Below are 20803 nucleotides of genomic sequence, written 5' to 3'. Positions count from 1 at the left end.
TTTCAACCATGAACTATAACCCTAAACCCCAACTCTAGAATCATAGAATCCCTAAAGTGCAGGAAGAGGCCATTCAGCCCATCGAGTCTGCACCAACAACAATCCCACCCAGGCTCTATCCCCCATAACCCCACGTATTTTCCCCTGCTAGCCCCCCTGACACTAAGGGGCAATTCAGCATGGCCAATCCACCTAATTCGCACGTCTTTGGACTGTGGGAGGAAACCGGGGCACCTGGAGGAAACCCACGCGCACACGGGGAGAACATGCAGACTCCGTACAATTGCCCAAGCCGGGAATTGAACCCGGATCCCTGGCGCTGTGAGGCAGCAGTGCTAACCACTATGTCACCATGGTGCCCCGGTCCTAAACTTTAAGCACTCACTCTACCCTTCACCGTTCCTGCACTGTCGCTGGGTCCGAATCTTAGAACTTCCTTCCTAACTTCCTTCCTACCTATGCCACATGGACTGCAGCAATTCAAGAATCATAGAATCCCTACAGTGCAGAAAGAGGCCGTTCGGCCCATCGAGCCTGCACCAACAACAATCCCATCCAGGCCCTATCCCCGTAACCCCACATATTTACACTGCTAATCCCCCTGACACTAAGGGGCAGTTTAGCATGGCCAATCAACCTAACCCGCACTTCTTTGGAGTGTGGGAGGAAACCGGAGCACCTGGAGGAAACCCATGCAAATACGGGGAGAATGTGCAAACTCCACACAATCACCTGAGGCTGGAATTGAACCTGGATCTCTGGCACTGTGAGGCAGCAGTGCTAACCACTGTACCACCGTGCTACAAAGAAGGAAGTTCACCACCACCTTCTCAAGGGTTACAGCACTGACATCTACCTGGCAATGTGGAAAATTGCCCAGGGGTAGCACAGTGGTTAGCACTGCTGCCTCACAGCACCAGGGACCTGGGATCGATTCCCTGCTTGGGGCACTGTCTGTGCGGAGTTTGCACATTCTCCCCGTGTCTGCGTGGGTTTCCTCCGGGTACTCCGGTTTCCTCCCACAGTCCGAAAGATATGCTGGTTAGGTGCATTGGCCATGCTAAATTCTCCCTCGGTGTACCCAAACAGGCGCCGGGGTGTGGCGACTAGGGGATTTTTACAGGAACTTCATTGTAGTGTTAATGTAAGCATACTTGTGACTAATAAATAAACTTTAAACTAAACTTTTAAAAGCTACGTCCTGCACACACACATCAGGACAAATTCAACCCAACAAATCATAGCTCCACCTGCTCTCAATGGAAAGTGCCATTGACACTGCTATCAAGCGGCACTTGCTTAGTAATACCCTGCTCACTGATGCTCATTATGTATTCTGCCAGGGTCACTCAGCTCCTGACCACCTTTCACCCCTTCTTCAACATTGACAAAGAAGCTGAACTCCAGAGGTTAGGTGAGAGTCACTGTCATTGACATCAAGGCAGCATTTGACCAAGAATGGCATTAAGGAGCCTTAACAAAACTAAGGTCAATGGGAATCGGGGAAATCTCTCTGTTGGTCGGAGTTGAAATAACTCCTCCAAGGCTAGAGTCCCTTCACCAAATTTAGATTTATTTACATAGTAACCAACACTCAGACAGCTACTTCCTCATACAGAGTATAAACCTGGAGTGCCAGTAACCCTGACACTCCACATTATGTACACATACAAGGCTCCCTGATTGGACAAACCATTAACACCTTATTCTGGGAGCTCGTATTCTAAGAGGTCCACATTGTGGACCTTGTTAAAGTCATTGGTGGATTCATACCCGGCACAAAGAAAAATAGTTGTGGTGGTTGGAGGTCAATCATTTCAGCTCCAGAACATCATTGCAGGAGTTCCTCATGGTGGTGTCCCAGGCCCAACAATCTTAAGCTGCTTCATCAATGAATTTCCTTCCATCGTAAGATCGTAAGTGGAGACGTTCGCTGATGATTCAACAATGTTCAACACTATTTGTGACTCCTCAGATACTGAAGCAGTCCATGTACATATGCAGAAAGACCTGGACAATATCCAGGCTTGGGGTGACACATGGCAAATAACATTTCCACACACACGTGTCAGGCAATGACCATTTCCAACAAGAGAGAATCTAACCATTGCCCTTTGATATTCAATGGCATTACCATCGCTGAATTCTCCACTATCAACATCCTGGGAGTTACAATTGTAAGAAGTCTCACAACACCAGGTTAAAGTCCAACAGGTTTATTTGGTAGCAAATACCATAAGCTTTCGGAGCACTGCTCCTTCGTCAGATGGAGTGGAAATGTGCTCTCAAACAGTGCAAAACAGACACAAAATCAAGTTAGTTGATTTTGTGTCTGTTTGCACTGTTTGAGAGCACATTTCCACTCCATCTGACGAAGGAGCAGTGCTCCGAAAGCTTATGGTATTTGCTACCAAATAAACCTGTTGGACTTTAACCTGGTGTTGTGAGACTTCTTACTGTGTTCACCCCAGTCCAACGCCGGCATCTCCACATCATGGTTACAATTGTCACAGAGTATCATTTGAGTACAGAGTGTTCTTATCAGCCTTTCTCCTATGTAATTATTTGACTGGCATCTGTTGAGGCTTCTGAGCATGTGTGGGCTTTGGCAAGTTTTGCAGTCTGCAAGAGGATGACCTGTAAGCAAGATCTGTTTTACTAGTGCTCCTGTTTTCATAGATATTACTGTTCTGCCGAGTTAATGTTATTGTTAAACTTTGTTATTTATTGATATAAAGAAGTTCCTTCTTTTAAGCAACACATTCAGCTTCCTTATTTGTGATCTCAAGTTACCACAACCATTGACAAGAAACTGAACTCGACTGGGCATATAAACACTGTGACTACTGGGAATCCTGCAGCATGTGGCTCATCTCCTGACTCCGCAAAACCTGTCCACCATCTACAAAGCACAAGCCAGGAGTGCGATGGAATACTGTGCACATGGCAGGATGAGTGCAACTCCAACAGCACTTAAGAAGCTCAACACCATTCAGGATAACGCAGTACACTTGATTGGTACCCCATCCTCAATCATTCACTCCCCTCACCACTGACACACAGTGGCAGCAGTGATACACTAGAAAATGCACTGCAGGAACTCACCAAGCTCCTTAGATCGCACCTTCCAAGCCCATGACTGTTACCATCTAAAAGGGACTAGAACACCAGCACCTGCAAGTTCCCCTCCAAGCCAATCACCATCCTGACTGGGAAATATATCGTCGTTCTTTCACTATCGCTGGGTCCCTCCCGAACAGCAATATAGATGTACCCACACTAAATGGACTGCAGCAGTTCAAGAAAGCAGCTCACCACCACCTCAAGAGCCAGCGATGCCCACATGCCATACTCAACCCCAAACCTTCCCAACCCCAAAGGTGTTTAACAAAAGTGATTACGTTTTGAATGTAATGTAGACAAATTCAGCAGCGAACTTGTGCACAATGTTACGAAAGTGAAACTTACTTTAATATTGAAAGCGGAGGTTGAGAACTTCAACTCTTGACTGGCCTCAGAGCTTTTGTGTATGCGCAAACCGGGAGCGGGCTGCACATTTGCAAGAAGAAAAATGGTGTGGGAACCCAGTTAAAAGGAGAGGAGCTGAGAAACAGGTTCTAAACAGAAAAATGGCTACGGGGCAGACTTAGGTGAAGAAGGTAGCCAAGGGCTGGTGACTCCATTGCTGGCCATTGGGGCAACGGTACTCCTTTAGAGCAATAAGGTTCTGTTCAGTGCAGCCAAAGATGTGAAGTTATGTCTGTAATATGGTGTTTATGGGCATCATTGGGAATTTAGGGGAATGGAATCTCGGGAGATGAAATTGAAATCCTGCGAGGTGGGCTTTGTTGAGGCTGTCTGAGATGGAGTGACATTTCGAGACAATCCCCAGCTTAGATCTTCGGTGGTGAAGACTGGACCCCTTCATGAGAGACACAGCATGTCACTGAGATTGGTTGACAAACATTGTTTACTGATGGCTGGTTAAAATCCATGGACTCTGTATTGGTCACATCTGCTCTTTATTGAGCGGTGTGTTTGACCATAGTTTGCTTGTTAATTCTGAAGTATCTCTTATTAACCCTGAACATAAAAGTATAAGATAGACATGATAAATTGTTTTTTTTACCCTGTATGGTAAAGTTTATTTTTTAAATTCAAAATCAGTGAAGTCTTATGACTTAATTCACTTAAATCAGTATCTTGAATCTCAAATTTTGGCTCCTTTATTGATCCCTAACCAGATTTTACCAAAAACTCGGGGACTAACCTAGGATCATCATAACAATAAGATCCTACCAACCATAAATGAGTTGAATAACCTGTTGGTCTGTTTAAGGTGGTATTAGTTGAGGGAGAGATATTGACTGTACTGCAGGCTCTTTGAATAGTGCATGAAGCATCTTGTCCCCACCAATATGTTAGGTGGGTCTCAGTTTCCTGCCTCACTTGAAAGACAAAAGTTGAAATTGAATTCAATCAATTTGGTAAATTTGTGCCAGTCCCAGGAAGGATTTGACTGTGAATTGAATTGTTATGCGGGCGTTGCTTTTAACGAGTGGGATCTCTGAAGTGGTCTACCAACCTCACTCGATGGTTAAAAATCATTACTAGCACAAAGCTCAGCACCAAATTACACTAGCTAGGAGAGTAATTTAAAGCGGGTTTGCTAGATTGCCTGCATCTCAATAACACATTTTTTAAAAATCATACTCCAACAATTTCTTCATTGCAATATTCCTTCCCCCTGGACCCTATGAAACCCCTTCATCATTTTCCAATCTTTAAAATGGCAACTACATTGACACTGATGTCATCAATAGAAATCAAATTTAAATTCACAAACGTGTTTCCTTTTTAATCAAGCAAGTTAATCAATTTAAAATTATAATTAAAACAAAAGGAGATGTATCAAATCAAAATGTTGTTACCATGTCGATAATGCACTCTGATCCATCTGGTTTGCAAAAGCCTCAGGAGTACCAGCCGAGACCATGTGCTCGCTCTCAAGGTGACCCAGGTGTGGACATAACCACGGAACAGAAGCAAGCAGTTGGGCTGAAGAACCTTTTAGCTGCTTGTTGCTTGAACCTGTTAATGGCCAGGCCCTGGAGCAGTTCCATGAGGAGGTCCTTTGACTTGCTTGCCTCTCTATTGCAGTCAACCAAAGAGTAGGACAGAAATATCACTGGAAATTGAGGAACCGCCCAGGCGAAAGAGGGGCCGGAGCATCTCGCCACCATTTTCTAAGCTTCAAGTGAATCTCCTCTTTGTAACTTTCCCCCGAGTGTTAATAGGTGCCAGAATATCAGGTCTCTTATAAATATAGCTCCACGTCACTGGTGTCATTTGGGTCTGCTGGAGACACGTTACAAATTGTGCATATGGGAAAGTAGAAAAATTAGTAGAAAAATGCCAGGAGTTTTTGCTGTCATGGGACCCCTTGATGAAATGATGGAGCTCCGATACTGAGTTTTGACTATTTTGCACAGGCAAACAAAATAGCTGAAGATATTAAAGTGCCCACTTTGCTGAACATGATGAGGGGAAAAACATTACTCTCCTCTGTAGTTTAGTGCAACCTGAGAAGCCAGGCATTAAAATGTATGAACAAATTGTAAATATTTTGCAAGCACATTTTTCTCCAAAGCCCTTGGCGATTGCAGATTTCACAAAAGAAACCAAGAGGAGGGGGAGTCAATGTGGCTGTGTTTAAAAAGACCTGCAGAATATTGAGTTTGAAGATGTGCTGAATGATACTATTCGGGACAGATTCGTCTGTGGTCTACACAGGGAAGCAACACAGAAATGTTTGCTAATGGAGAGTAACCTTAAGGCCATGGAATTTGCTGTTTCTATGGAGCTGGCTGCAAAGGAAGCTCAGCAATTGAGTTTGTGTAGTCGAGTGAACAAAATGGCAGCAGAATTGACACCCCGGAACCTCAAAATTTGTACATGTCACCCGTGTGCAAAGCTAGGGCATTGTGCAGCTAGATGCTGGTGTAAAAACATGGTAGACAAAGCTATGGGAAAAAGGACACATCGAGTGTGCCTGCTGGAAGGTTAAGCAAGCTCTAAGTAAAAATAAGAAACAAGTACAAACCAAGGCAGTATTTAAACAGAACAAAAGTTGAAATGTTCATGCTGTACAAAAGGCTCAAGAAAAACAGAGATTCACAGTCTGAGGAAGAATTACCACTGAAGGTGCTAGCCATTGTTGGTGTCACACACCGATACTGGGTCACTCCACTGTTGGATGGACAGCCAGTAAGGATGGAAGTTGACACTGGGGCAGCAGTCTCGCTGTGCCTGAGGCGTTTACAAGGAGAAACTTAAACGCTTTCCCTTGAAGCCTATCAAGGATATTGCCGAAGATGTATACAGCGGTTCCACTGAAGGGCTGCATGAAAGTAGCTGTGCAATTTAATGGGAAAACAACAGCAGATTGGATTCTACATGTAGTAAAGGGCAACTATTCAGCGTTGATGGGCTGTACATAACTGGAGAAGATTCAGCTGAACTGGGCCAAAGTCGACATCATGACCAATGGAGAGAATCGGGCCTCTCAAAAAATTTTAAAAGCACACAGTTGTTATTGATGGAGATTTAGGGAGCATGAAAGGTATAATCATTAGACTGAAAATAAAAGAAGGAAGCAAAGCAAAATGCTTGAAGGAGAGGTCTGTAGCATCAGCTTTTAGGCTGAAAGTGGAAGCTGATTTGGAACAACTTGTAAATCATTGGCTTCCTTCTGCACTGTAGGGATTCTTTCGGCCCACTGAGTCTGCAGTGACTCTACATAAGAGCATTTTATCCAGTCCCACTTACCCCCACCCCGCCCCCCATCGCCATTTTAAACCTCGCGCATTTTCCCATGGCTAATACACCTAACCTACACATCTTTGGACACTAAGGGGCAATTTAGCATGGCCAATCCACCTAAGCTGCATATCTTTGGCCTGTGGGAGGAAACCGGAGCAGCCGAAGGAAACTCACGCAGACATGGGTAGAATGTGCAAACTCCACACAGACAGTCACCCAAGGTGGGAATCAAACCCTAGTGCTGTGAGGCAGCAGTGCTAACCATGATGCCACTGTGTCGCCATGAAGATCGGAGTCTTGGAAACTGTCAGCATTAGTGAATGGGCCATGCCAATAGTTCCAGTCATCAAGAAGGATGGATTTGAAAGGATTTGTGGCGACATCGAGGTCACCATTAATCCAGTGTTGTGTGTGGAACAGTACCCGTTACCCCACATTGAACAGTACCCGTTACCCCACATTGAACAGTACCCGTTACCCCACATTGAAGACTTGTTTGCAGGATTGGCAGGAGGCCAACATTCCAGCAAAATTGACCTGAGCCAGGCTTACTTACAGATGAATGTGGGCAATAAGTCACAAGAACTTCTGGCGATTGTGACATAAAGGCTTGTTCCAATACCAGAAATTGTCATTTGATACCACCTTAGTTACTGCATTATTTCAAAGAGCAATGGATCAGATCCTGAGTGGACTGAGCAGAGTCTAGTGCGATCTGGCTGACATCCTAGAAACTGGAAGAGATGAAGTGGATCATCTTCAAAACTTGGATGCCACTCTTCAGAGACTGGAAGATTATGGTCTTGGAGTCCGTGAGGACAAGTGCAAGTTCTTCCAATCCTCCGTTAAGTATTTGGGACATGTGATTGACTCCACTGGCCTTCACAGATCTCCTGATGTTAAGGCCATTACAGAGGTGCTTGCGCCTTAGAATATTAACCAGTTGTGTTCCTTCCTAGGATCGCCGAACTATTACAGAAGGTTTGTTTCAAACTTGGCAACCATTCTGAAACTGTTACATAACCTCTTGTGCCAAAACAAGATATGGGAGTGGTCAGATCAATGCAATAATGCCTTCACGCAAGCCAAAGTACTTCAATGGTAATGAAATGGTTGGGAGATTCAAGAGTCTAGATCACCAACAACCTGTCCTGGTCCCTCCATGCTGATACTATAGTTAAGTAAGCCCACTAATGCCTCTACTTTCTCAGGAGATGAAGGAAATTCAGCATGTCCGCTATGACTCTCTCCAGCTTTTACAGATGCACTATAGAAAACATCCTTTCTGGAAGTATCACAGTTTGGTATGGCTCCTGCTCTGACCCAAACCACAAGAAATTACAAAGGGTTGTGAACGTAACCCAGTGCATCACGCAAACCAGCCTCCCATCCATTGACTCCGTCTACACTTCCCGCTGTCTCAGGAAAGCAGCCAGCATAATCAAGAACCACACGCACCCCGGACATACTCTCTTCCACCTTCTTCCATTGGAAAAAATATACAAAAGACAGATTGTGCACCAACCGACTCAAGAACAGCTTCTTCCCTGCTGCCATCAGACTTTTGAATGGACTTGCCATATATTAAGCTGATCTTACTCTACACCCTAGCTATGGCTGTAACACTACATTCTGCACTCTCTCCTTTCCTTCTCCCCTATGTAGTCTATGAATGGTATGCTTTCTATAGTGCACAAGAAACAATACTTTTCACTGTATCCCAATATATGTGGCAATAAAAAATCAAATCAAAATCTGAAGTTCTTACGCATTTTGATCCTGCTGTACTCCTACGTTTAGCTTGTGATGCATTCCCTTCACCCATCGGGTGAAGAAAGACCCATTGTTTTTGCGTCTCAAACCTTGAGCATAGCTGAGAGTAACTATGACAGATTGAAAGGGAAGTATTAGGGATCATATTTGGAATAAAGAAATTCCATCAGTTCCTGTATGGGAGAGAAGTTACATTGTTGATGGGCCATCATCCGCTAATAACCATTTTTGGACCACACACAGGAATTCCGTCACTTGCTGCAGCAAGTAGAATGCAAAGATGGGAATTGCTTTTGTCTGCACATGCTTACACCATTAAATATTGACAAACAAGTCTACATGGTAATACGGATTGACTTTCAAGATTGCCACTGCCAGGCAGTTTGTCAGGCTACTCAAATGGAAATATTTTCTATTTGAACAAGTAGACAACACACCTGTCACTTCCAAGGCAAGTGAGAAAACACACTCAGAGCAATCCTGTGTTCCCAAAAGTGATGGATCTGATTTTACAAGGAAATACTACAGAACGAACCTAACCTGAAACCCTACTACTCCACAAGTTTGGAGCTGGTAGCACCATCAGGATATCTTCTATGGGGGCTCAGAGTGATCATTCCGCCACCACTGAGAAAGCGGGTGTTAGAGAAGCTACATGAAGGCAATTGTGGAATCATACCCACAAAGGAAATAGTGAGAAGTTATTTCTGGTGGCTTGGATTAGATATGGAAATGGAAGAGAAAGCTAGAACATGTTCTTCCTGTGCAAAAGTAAGAAACCCAGCACCATGGGAATGGCCGGAAGAGGCTTGGCAATGAGCGCACATGGACTTTGCAGGAGCTTTTGAAGGCCATATGATGCTTACACTAAGTGGCCAGAGGTCGCTGTGATGAAATTTTCTTCATTTGAGAAGACCATCGAGAAGCTAGAAGTATTTAGTTGATTTGGATTCCATGAGCAATTGGTAAGTGCCACTGGACCTCAATTTGTCGCACAAGAATTTGAAAGTTTCTTACAAGAGAATGGTATTCAGCATATTAGGTCCATACCATATCATCCTGCTACCAATGGACGAGCAGAATATTTCATCCAAACCATGAAACATACACTAAGAGCAACCAGGGAACAAGGTTCGCTGATCAAACGGCAGTAAAACATAGAATTTTCCATCAAGGAAAAGGGGTTTTGGCTAGGAATTACCCCACTGGGGAGAACTGAGTTCCTGCCACAATCCTTGCACAGACTGGACCTGTTCCTTGCGTTATAATTCAGGAAACTCCAAAGTGTTTTATGAAGCCCGCCTGGATCATAGGTTTTGCACTTTGAATTTGGCTAGGATAAGCATGATATGTTCCATTTCAGGTATGATTCAAATGACCCACCAGGGAGCTTTTATCAAACAAAGATTATTTAAGAATGTAGTTAACATGTATGGAAAGAAAAGAAAATTAGCAATAACTTTTATCAATTACAAACAAAAACAAAACAACCAAAATAATGTATAACCCTTATCAAATATATCTCAAATCAAACAAAAAAAACTTTTCACAGGTTTAACAGAGCAAAGACTAATGCTCACGTGATACTGGAACTGAGTCCTTTGGTTGAATGCTACAGTTCTCTTGAGGCACACACAGTCAGGCTTGGAATCAGAACAGCTTCCCAGAACACCAGGGAGAGACTCTGGTCAAGCCACCAACCGCAGATTTTCTACACCAGGATGACAAGAAGCTTTGTTTTCAGCAGAATTTCCAAAACCAGGGAGAGAGAGAAACAGTTCTTTTCAGCTTTATGTCCCTCCTAAACTCAAACTGCAGCCAGCCAAAACTGAAAATGAAACCTTAAATTCACTAGGAAGAAAAACTGTCCAAAACACATGACCTTCCTCCTCACAATGCAGGGTCATAAAACATCCCAGAGTTAAAATAACCCGGTTTAACCACTGAAGGAGCAATAAAAGGACTTCTAGCAGCTGGCCCAGCAGCAATGAAACCAACATTGCTTATAGCTGCAGAGAACATGATTTATAAAAAACATTTTTTAAACCTACATTAACGTCACACTTATACTGTCCAGACCAGAGATGGCGTTATCTGGAGGGTACATGCAGACCAGCTGCTGGCTGAGAATTCGGGTTCAACCATACAAAGTCCTGACTTGAACCTTCCTACAACCCTGACACCAACAGACACTGTAGAAGAAAGCAACACCTCAACTACTGAGTAGACACAAAGACAACCTCTAGTTCCTTGGTCAATGCTGGTCAAACCAATTACTGATGATGTTTGTGCAAAGAAGACGCCAGAGCTTCTCCATCAGCCTTTCCAAGAGTGACGACCACCAGACCGTCTGACTTATTAATAGTGACTGACTTATTGATTATCATTCATGTTGAACTCATTGCAGACATTAAATTTAAGGGAGAAGGAATGCTATATATTTGTATTACTCTTATTGGCTTACTGAGCTTTGTTGTACACATGTATTTAGCTGGAAGTGATGTCGTAAGTCCCTAGCACAGGAAACAGGCTGAGAAGCAGCCATGTAAGAGAACACACACCTGTAAGTAAAGCTCCATTGTTTTTAACCCTTTGTGCGTCTAGCATCATTCTCCACTATACAACAGAAATACTTTTTGATTGTTTTACACCTGTAATGATTACGTGTGGTGTTACACACCTAGCAATATAAATGGATACAGTTCCACACTTTGAAACTAACTAGGATTTTCTTTCTCCCAGGTTTTGGTCTGTATGCTTATCCAAACAGCTTTTTTGAGTATGAGGGAGAATGGGAAAACGGGAGAAAGCATGGTAAGTTATCCTGAGATATAACAATCTCACTTAAAAGCTTCCTTCTCTGAGATAAAAAGAACTTGCAATAGGTTTCCCAACCTCAGGATGTCTGAAAGTGCTTTATAGCCAATGAAGCAGTTGTGAAATTAGGCCGGGAAACGCGGGTTCAAATGGCGACATGGGCGCAAACTCCCGTGAGAGGCCAAAAACGAGATCTCAGGGTGCAATCATCTCCGCTCCTCGCCAGTGATCTAACGCAGTTCATGTACAGGAAAGTAAATACGTTACCAAGCCATTAGCGGGCTTCCCCGCTATATCATTCCCCCTGGCATCTGGATTCCCTCCTTGCTGATGTGGCATCACGTCAGCGAGGTTTGCAAAAAGGTCTGGAGCAACTGGGTGAAGAGACTACTCTGGGCGCGCACATGTAAATACAGCCCCGAGGTGGCGGAGGGACATGCCAAGGCAGTGCCCTTGTGCTGCCCCTTGGCATTGCCTCCTGGTCCATGAGGGGGGACAGGGGAGATTTCCTTGTGTGCATGGGAGAAGGGTTCCCTGTGGTATGTGGGGGAGGGTGGGGGATTTACTTTGATTGCCAGAGAGCCCACCCCGTCAGCATGCCAGTGTGGGACACATTTCCAGCAATTCTTTTATCCGAGTGCTGGAAAATATGGTGTGAGTAGCCTGCTCGGATGTGCTGCACACTGCTTTTCTCACCTGAACCTGAAAAAATATGGGAAAAAATTCCACCCGTAGTTATTGATGTAACAGAGGAAAGAACGCAGCTAATGCAGGGCGGCACGGTGGCACAATGGTTAGCATGCTACCTCACAGTGCCAGGGACCAGGGTTCGATTCCCGGCTTGGGTCACTGTCTGTGTGGAGTCCACACATTCTCCCCATGTCTGTGTGCGTTTCCTCCGGGTGCACCGGTTTCCTCCCATAGTCTGAAAGACGTGCTGGTTAGGTGCATTGGCCGTGCTAAATTCTCCCTCAGTGTACCCGAACAGGCGCTGAAGTGTGGCGACTTGGGGATTTTCACAGTAACTTCATTGCAGTGTTAATGTAAGCCTTACCTGTGACACTAATAATAAATAAATTTACACACAGCAAGCTCCCAGCAACAGCAATGTGGTAATGACCAAATAATCTGTTCTGATGATGCTGAATGAGGGGTAAATATTGACCAGGATACTGGTGAGAAATTCTATGCTCATTTTCAAAATGGTGCCATGGGATTTTTTTTTAAAGTCTGCCTGAGATGGTTTAATATTGCATTCTAAAGACAGCACCTTCGATGCTGCAGCATTCCCTCATTGCCGTGCTAGAGTCTCAGCCTAGATTTTAGTGCTCGATCTCTGAAGTGGGGCCTGGAACACACAGCTTTCTGACCCAGAGGCATCTGTGCTGCCCATGGAGCAGTGGCTGATACTGTATGATTATATTCTTCTAAAAAATTGTTTTGCATTACATGCCTGCTCCTGACAGATGCTACTTTCTGTGTCCTATCATGACATTTTCTGCCCTACATTTCTTCTTAAAAACAGCGTTACAATTTTTGTCACCTGTTTTCTCCCTCGTCGGCAGTGTCTATCTCGAAGCCAACCCAGGTGGTACGGTGGCACAGTGGTTAGCACTGCTGCTTCACAGCGCCAGGGACCCGGGTTTGATTCCCAGCTTGGGTCACTGTCTGTGCGGAGTCTGCATGTTCTCCCCATGTCGGTGTGGGTTTCCTCCGGGTGCTCCGGTTTCCTCCCACAGTCCAGAAGATGTGCTGGTTGGGTACATTGGCCATGCTAAATTCTCCCTCAGTGTACCCTAACAGGCACCGGAGTGTGGCGGCTAGGGGATTTTCACAGTAACTTCATTGCAGTGCTAATGTATGCCTACTTGTGACACTAATAAATAAACTTTAAACGTTGACTTTGTAAAGAACAAGGCAGGTCTGTTTTGTCATTGATTGCTGTCAGTATTCTGAGATTTGTAAACAGGTCGCACAGTTCAAATTTGAACCCACTGGCTCTGACAGGCACGATAGGCAGTGATTGACTTTATTTTTGGCCCCACTAGGTATTGGGAAGTTTCTCATGAAGGATGGCAGTTACTACGAGGGGGAGTTTGTGAAAGGGGAAATCGAAGGGAATGGTGTTCGGTACTGGGCTTCCTCAGGTACGAAAACTCCTCACATTGCTAGCTATTAAAATAATCTCTTGCAGATGAGCTTAAACATCCACCATCTTTCAGAAAAATCAAAGCTAGCAAACTAGGAGTTGAGAGACATTGAGCAAATGAGCTAGCTATGTGCCATTTACATTCCAGTGATTTCACCCATATATGATTAAACATTTTCTATATTATTACATTTTGTGTTTCTGAACAGTTGGAAATTATTAGTGTCTTTGTTTCCTGTACGGACTTGGTGCTCTTTTATTAATTTCTTTGTTTCTAAATGTTTGGGCTCTTTTTGGACAGTTTGTATTATCTCCATCCTATGTGTAAGATTGCTTGGGAATTAGAATTGCTGCAGCTTCAAACCTGCCTGCTGCTTCAGTTGATCGACAATTACTTGCATTTGTTTTGCACGTTTAATGTGGTAATTATAGAATCATAGAATTCCCTACAGTGCAGAAGGAGGCCATTTGGCCCATCGAGTCTGCACCGACCACAATCCCATCCAGGCCCTACCCCCATATCCCTACATATTTACCCGCTAATCCCTCTAACCTACGCATCCCAGGACACTAAGGGGCAATTTTAGCATGGCCAATCAACCTAACCCGCACATCTTTGGACTGTGGGAGGAAACCGGAGCACCCGGGGAAGAGGACCTGGGTAAGATGCTCTGTCGAAGAGTCAGCGCAGATTTAATGGCCTAAATGGCCTCTTCTGCACTATAGAATTCTATGATTCTATGAACATTTGACACTCTCCCACATAAGGAGGTATTAAGGCAGATCACCAAACACTTGGTCATCGTTGGTGGAGCAATTAAAATGGGTGATGTGGGAGATGCCAGAATTGTAAGAGTGCAGAGACCTTGGGAGATTCTAGAGCTGGCAGAGGCTACGGAGGGGGAAAGGCCATGGAAGAATTGGGTTAGAGTTTTAAATTCCAGGTGTTGCCAGACGGAGAGGCAGTGTGGATCACCGAGCATTTATGGTGATGGGTAAATATGAGTTGGTGCGAGTTGAGATACAGGTAGCAGAATTTTAGTTGAACTCATGTTTAGGGAATGTGCAAGGTGGGATGTCACCCAGGGGAACGTTGGAATAGTCAAGAGGTTTTTAGCAGTGGTTAGGCTGAGGGGGTTACGGTTATTTTATGAGGTGAAAGAAGGTGGTTGTTTTGCGGATCAGTGGTAATCATTTTCCAGTGGTTCCTTATGGAAAGTGCCTGTGTATGGATATCTGGTAAGGACAGGACTGGGTTTCTCTGTGATGGCCACCCTGGGCACACAGCCTTCTTGCCACTTACTATCTTGTCTCGTACATGAGTGGTAGAAGCTTGGTGCAGTACTCAAGGGCGTCAGGCCCTTTTGGGAAGAAAGAAAGATAAGGTGGTTATATCCGACACTTCACACAAAGGATGGGTGTTTACTGAGGTATCTGAGGGCTTCATGCTCTTTGAAATGAGTAGCAAAAATTCAGCATGAGAATGAAAAGGAGGAGTGGAACTTGAATATTAATTTATAAAAAATACTTATACATTTTTATAGGAAATGAATATTGCGGACAGTTCCGCCAGGGAGAGATCCATGGTTATGGAGTGATGAAGTACCATGATGGTGCCCGGTATGAAGGGGAGTTTCACTATGGCACCCGAGCAGGTGAATGATTGTATTTTTGTCTGATTTTGACTACATCTGCAGCCTGGCTGTGCAACTTCATGTTGTACCTTGTGGCGTCCTCTGTAACTACAGTGCCAGAGGCTGACTCTCTGCTTGTTACTGACAGAATGTGTAACTCTAACTTGTTTTCTTTGTCGAGGGCATGGAGCACTGATAGATAATGCGGGCCAAGTGTACCGAGGCTCCTTCCACAACAATAAGAAACAAGGAGAAGGAGAGTTGTTCTATAAGTAAGTGAATGCCAGAGCTGAGAATCTGTTGATGTTTCACTCAAGTCCTCCTAGTTAGTGACTTACAAATGAGGCACACAGCTGTTTCTAGCTCATCTGCTTTTCTGATTTTTTCCCCAAGCTTTTACCTCTTTCTTTCCACTCAAGTTTGAAAGTCCCAGAATATATATAAAATTAAATAGAATTTATATCACAGAAACAGTCATTTGGCCCAACTGCAGCATGCTGGTGTTTACCCTCCACACAAGCTGTCTTCCACCTTAGTTCCTCTCACCCCATCAGCATATCCTTGGGATTGGAAAATCACCTGGGAAATCCTTTCATAAAATAGACACCATAGGATTCCTACAATGCAGGAAGAGGCCCATCTAGTCTGCTCTGACTCTTCAAAAGAACATCCTACCCAGCACCACCTCCCCACCCCACCCCCCTGCCATAACCCAGTGCAATTACCATGGCCAATCCACTTAACCTACACCTCTTTGGGCACTAAAGGGAAATTTAGCATGAACAATCCACCTAACCTGTACATCTTTGGACTGTGGGAGGAAACTGGAGTACCCGGAGGAAACCCACGCAGACAAGAGGAGAACATGCAAACCCTACAGAGTCAGTTACCCAAGGCTGGAATTGAACCCAGGTCCATGGTGCCGTGAGGCAGCAGTGCTAACCATGGTGCCGCCTGGTTTTAAGTATGGTGCATAAAATGGGAAAATATTATCAGTGTTTTGGAGGGGAAATTCCACCTCGCTCTCACAGTTCAATCAAATCTGAAATGTCACACCTTGGATAAGGTACAGAGCATGATAGTCTCCATGAAGTGTAGCTCATCTGGGACTCAGTGCTTTCAGAAGGAGGCAGGTGGGGATTAAATTGTCAGAAAAGGCTGTTTAGAAACTTGGTCCCTGCTCTCATTGTACACACAACACATAGAACAGGTCACTACACCCTGCATATGAGGAACTTTAAAATCAATTAATGAGGAAAAAGATTGCTTTGACAAGAACTAATGACTCCTGTACTGCTGGGTTAGAAAGTCTTTGTTGCTCCATCAATACAAATTCCATTTTGTCAAATCTCAAGTGGATTCCTTTGTGAAAGATTTCATTAATATTCCTGCTCCCAGTTACTCATCTACACAGTCATGTTTTAATGACCTTGTGCCCTTGTATCATGGCAGTGCCTTGATCAGAAGCATTGCCTGCCTTCTCTCAAGCAGCTTTCTCATACCTTTAATATCCACTATGTTTTCATTGGAATTGATTGTCTGACACAGCCTGTGTTTGAATGGTAAAGTTCAGTCGCCGGTCTGTGCTGACCTTGGCCTGGATTGGAAGAAGGGAAAAACACAACGGCAACACCAAGCCCCTAGGCTAGAACAGAGTAAATCAGCCAGGGTTCCTACTCCTGCTGGCTCGCCAGTGACCCCTCTTGGCAAGTGCGTGTTTGTGATCATTGAGTGAGGAAGACAAGAGGCTCAGCTGAGGTACCCTCTGGGCTCACGTGCAATGGGAACTGTTTTATTGAGGCATCAGTAGACACTTGGAGAAACTGGGCAACGTCAAGAGAGAAATAAATAAGTGAGGAAAAAGCAGATGACATCTGGATGGAACCAGAAACAAAGCAAAGGTGACTGACCTTGGTACTGGCATCACCTACAATTATATTGGGCTCAGGCTGCAGCTAGTGACACCAACTGCTCACACTGCCAGGAAACTGGGCTTTAGGTTTATTGGGTGCAATGATCAAAGTGCTGTATACAACCATGCCTGATTATTCCATTTTTTCCACATTGTACATGGGGTACTGACTCAATTCTAAAGTTTATTTATTAGTGTCACAAGTAGGCTTACATTAACACTGCAATGAGGTTACTGTGAAAATCCCCTAGTCGCCACACTCCGGCGCCTGTTCGGGTACACTGAGGGAAAATTCTCATGGCCAATGCACCTAACCAGCACGTCTTTCGGACTATGGGAAGAAACCGGAGCACCTGGAGGAAAAACCACGCAGACACGGGGAGAACGTGCAAACTCCACACGGACCGTGACTCAAGCCAGGAATCGAACCCGGATCCCTGGTGCTGTGAGGCAGCAGTGCTAACCACTGTGCCACAGTGCCGCCCTCAGATAGGATTTTCAATGAAAACTGGAGAGAGTTAAGGTACTGGTCCATACACTGACACTGAGTAATGTTGGGGTTCAGTTCCAGAGACACTGAGTAATGTTGGGGTTCAGTTCCACTGACACTGAATAATGTTGGGGTTCAGTTCCACAGGCACTGAGTAATGTTGGGGTTCAGTTCCAGAGACACTGAGTAATGTTGGGGTTCAGTTCCACAGACACTGAGTAATGTTGGGGTTCAGTTCCACAGACACTGAGTAATGTTGGGGTTCAGTTCCAGAGACACTGAGTAATGTTGGGGTACACTTCCACAGACACTGAGTAATGTTGGGGTTCAGTTCCACAGACACTGAGTAATGTTGGGGTTCAGTTCCACAGACACTGAGTAATGTTGGGGTACACTTCCACAGACACTGAGTAATGTTGGGGTTCAGTTCCACAGACACTGAGTAATGTTGGGGTTCAGTTCCACAGACACTGAGTAATGTTGGGGTTCAGTTCCACAGACACTGAGTAATGTTGGGGTTCAGTTCCACAGACACTGAGTAATGTTGGGGTTCAGTTCCACAGACACTGAATAATGTTGGGGTTCAGTTCCACTGACACTGAATAATGTTGGGGTTCAGTTCCACAGGCACTGAGTAATGTTGGGGTTCAGTTCCAGAGACACTGAGTAATATTGGGATACACGTCCACAGACACTGAGTAATGTTGGGGTTCAGTTCCACAGACACTGAGTAATGTTGGGGTTCAGTTCCACAGACACTGAGTAATGTTGGGGTTCAGTTCCACTGACACTGAATAATGTTGGGGTTCAGTTCCACAGACACTGAGTAATGTTGGGGTTCAGTTCCACAGACACTGAGTAATGTTGGGGTTCAGTTCCACTGACACTGAATAATGTTGGGGTTCAGTTCCACAGACACTGAGTAATGTTGGGGTTCAGTTCCACAGGCACTGAGTATTGTTGGGGTTCAGTTCCACAGGCACTGAGTAATTTTGGGATACACTTCCACAGACACTGAGTAATGTTGGGGTTCAGTTCCACAGGCACTGAGTAATGTTGGGGTTCAGTTCCAGAGACACTGAGTAATGTTGGGGTTCAGTTCCACAGGCACTGAGTAATGTTGGGGTTCAGTTCCACAGACACTGAGTAATTTTGGGATACAGTTCCACTGGCACTGAGTAATTTTGGGGTTCAGTTCCACAGGCACTGAGTAATGTTGGGGTTCAGTTCCAGAGACACTGAGTAATTTTGGGATACAGTTCCACAGGCACTGAGTAATTTTGGGATACAGTTCCACTGGCACTGAGTAATTTTGGGGTTCAGTTCCACTGGCACAGTGTAACGTCGGGGTTACAGTTCCACTGGCACTGAGTAATGTTGAGATTTAGTTCTACATGCACTGTTTAATGTTGGGGCACAGTTCTATAGGTATTGAGTAATATTGGGGTACATTTGCACAGACACTGAATAATGCAGGGGTGCAGTTTTAACGTATCTCTCACCGAGGCAGCATTTCTTTGTGTATTTTGGCAGAATGTTCTGCTTGTCATGAACTGGATAGTCAAGTTTTTCAGTGGGCGTCTAGCAATTCCAAAAATGGAATTCTGCTGCCAAAAGTTTATTTGTTTAACTAGAAACCTATTTTAGTTGACATGCGAGAACGTTAGTTTATTGTAATGTTTTTAAAGATTTTAATAAATTTCTTCATCAGCAAAGCATTATCCTGCATCTTTCCCTGCTCCTGTCCAGTCTTGATTTTAGCTAAACATGGCTGGCCAGTGTTTGACCCTGGTAAACCACAGCGGAGGCTGCTGTTGGCCGCACCTTATGTCCACACACCTGCACTTTCCAACAGAGAGTACTTGATACTGTTTAGGAGCGGAAAATTCTAGCCAATTTTCTTCAATCCCACTTCCCGCTATGCAGAGGCATTAAAGCCAGTTGGTGGATCCTCTCCTTCATGCCACTAAGATTGGCAGATTTAGCACAGACCAGGGACTAAAACCTCTCTATTATGTTTGACTCTGTTACATTGAGCAAAGACTTTACTCAGTTAGATGCTGGAGGAGTTGCCAAGATCACTTGTACAGATTAATGGCTTGGAGTAAATTACATGGCGATATACTGAACTCAGACCACTCATTGTATAAAATCTTGAGGAGAAGGGGTATTATCTGAATTCGTCTTTTCATTAGCTAACAGTATTTCTGCTGTTTTAACCAGCCAGTGGGAGCTGTGTGTCCCTACAAGACAGGAGTATAATGTTAATAGAAGGTGCAACAGTGCAGAGGAGTGAATGTAAATGTGCCAGTATGACTCCACAGAGCCAATTCCTGACTAGACTAGAATAGAATTGCATGGGACACACCGGAATGAATTGGTCTACTCCCATTGTGCTTTGGACTACATGGAGTCTAACTCTAGTACTGAGTAAAGACAAACAGGGAAGGAGTGTTTGCAATGAACTGTCTGTCAGTGGTTGTCCTTCTGTCTCTATGTTGGAAAGCTGTAAGTTAAAGTCCCACTTCTGACACCTGGACATTTGATCGAGGCTGAAACCTCAGTGCAGCACTTGAATGAGTGCAGCATTGTTTGAAGTGTGATTTTTTTTGGATGAGACATTAAACTGAGCTCCATCCGCCTGCAAGTTAAATCATCACACTATTGAAATGGAAGCAGTGGACTTTTCATGGTGTTTCAGCAAGCATTTATCCCTCCACCAACATCAGCAATGCAGATAAGCTGGTCTTCACCTCATTGCTGTAGGTGGGCTGCATATATGGTCTCACCTACCTGCCTGTAAAAGAGGTGACTACAGTTCACAGTAATACATTGGCTGTTTCTTTTCATTCATTCTTGGGATGTGGGCTTCACTAAAAAGGTGACATTTATCACCCCTCCCAAGTTGCCCTCGTAGTAGTGGTGATGAGCCACATTTTGGAACCACTGCTCTTTGTGTGGTGAAATGCCGTCACTGTGACGTTGGGCAGGGAGTTCCTTGACTTTGACCTCGCGTTGATGAAGAAGTGACAATCTATATTTCCAACTTGCGATAATGTGTAATTTGGAGGTGCTGAGGTTCGCCTATGCTAGCTGCCCCTGTTCTTTTACATGGTTAAGGTCGCAAGCTTGGGAGGTGCTTTCTAAAAATCCTTCATAAGCTGCTGCATTGTGGCCTTATAGATAGCACATGCAGCAGTCATGGT

The 20803-nt window shown here is 44.5% G+C and overlaps 1 protein-coding gene across 1 annotated transcript in view; it reads left to right on the top strand.

Annotated features, from left to right (window-relative positions):
* LOC144509739 (MORN repeat-containing protein 1-like) overlaps positions 1 to 20803 on the top strand; it is a 203865-nt gene that overhangs the window by 237 nt on the left and 182825 nt on the right. Inside the window, exons 2-5 of the mRNA XM_078238521.1 lie at positions 11338 to 11409; positions 13461 to 13559; positions 15106 to 15216; positions 15377 to 15467. Coding sequence (XP_078094647.1) covers positions 11338 to 11409; positions 13461 to 13559; positions 15106 to 15216; positions 15377 to 15467 — 373 coding nt within the window. The remainder of the gene's footprint in view (positions 1 to 11337; positions 11410 to 13460; positions 13560 to 15105; positions 15217 to 15376; positions 15468 to 20803) is intronic.

This window comes from Mustelus asterias, chromosome 22, assembly GCF_964213995.1.
Source record: "Mustelus asterias chromosome 22, sMusAst1.hap1.1, whole genome shotgun sequence".
Lineage (NCBI taxonomy): Eukaryota > Metazoa > Chordata > Chondrichthyes > Carcharhiniformes > Triakidae > Mustelus > Mustelus asterias.
This window is presented reverse-complemented; position numbering and strand designations above follow the sequence as displayed.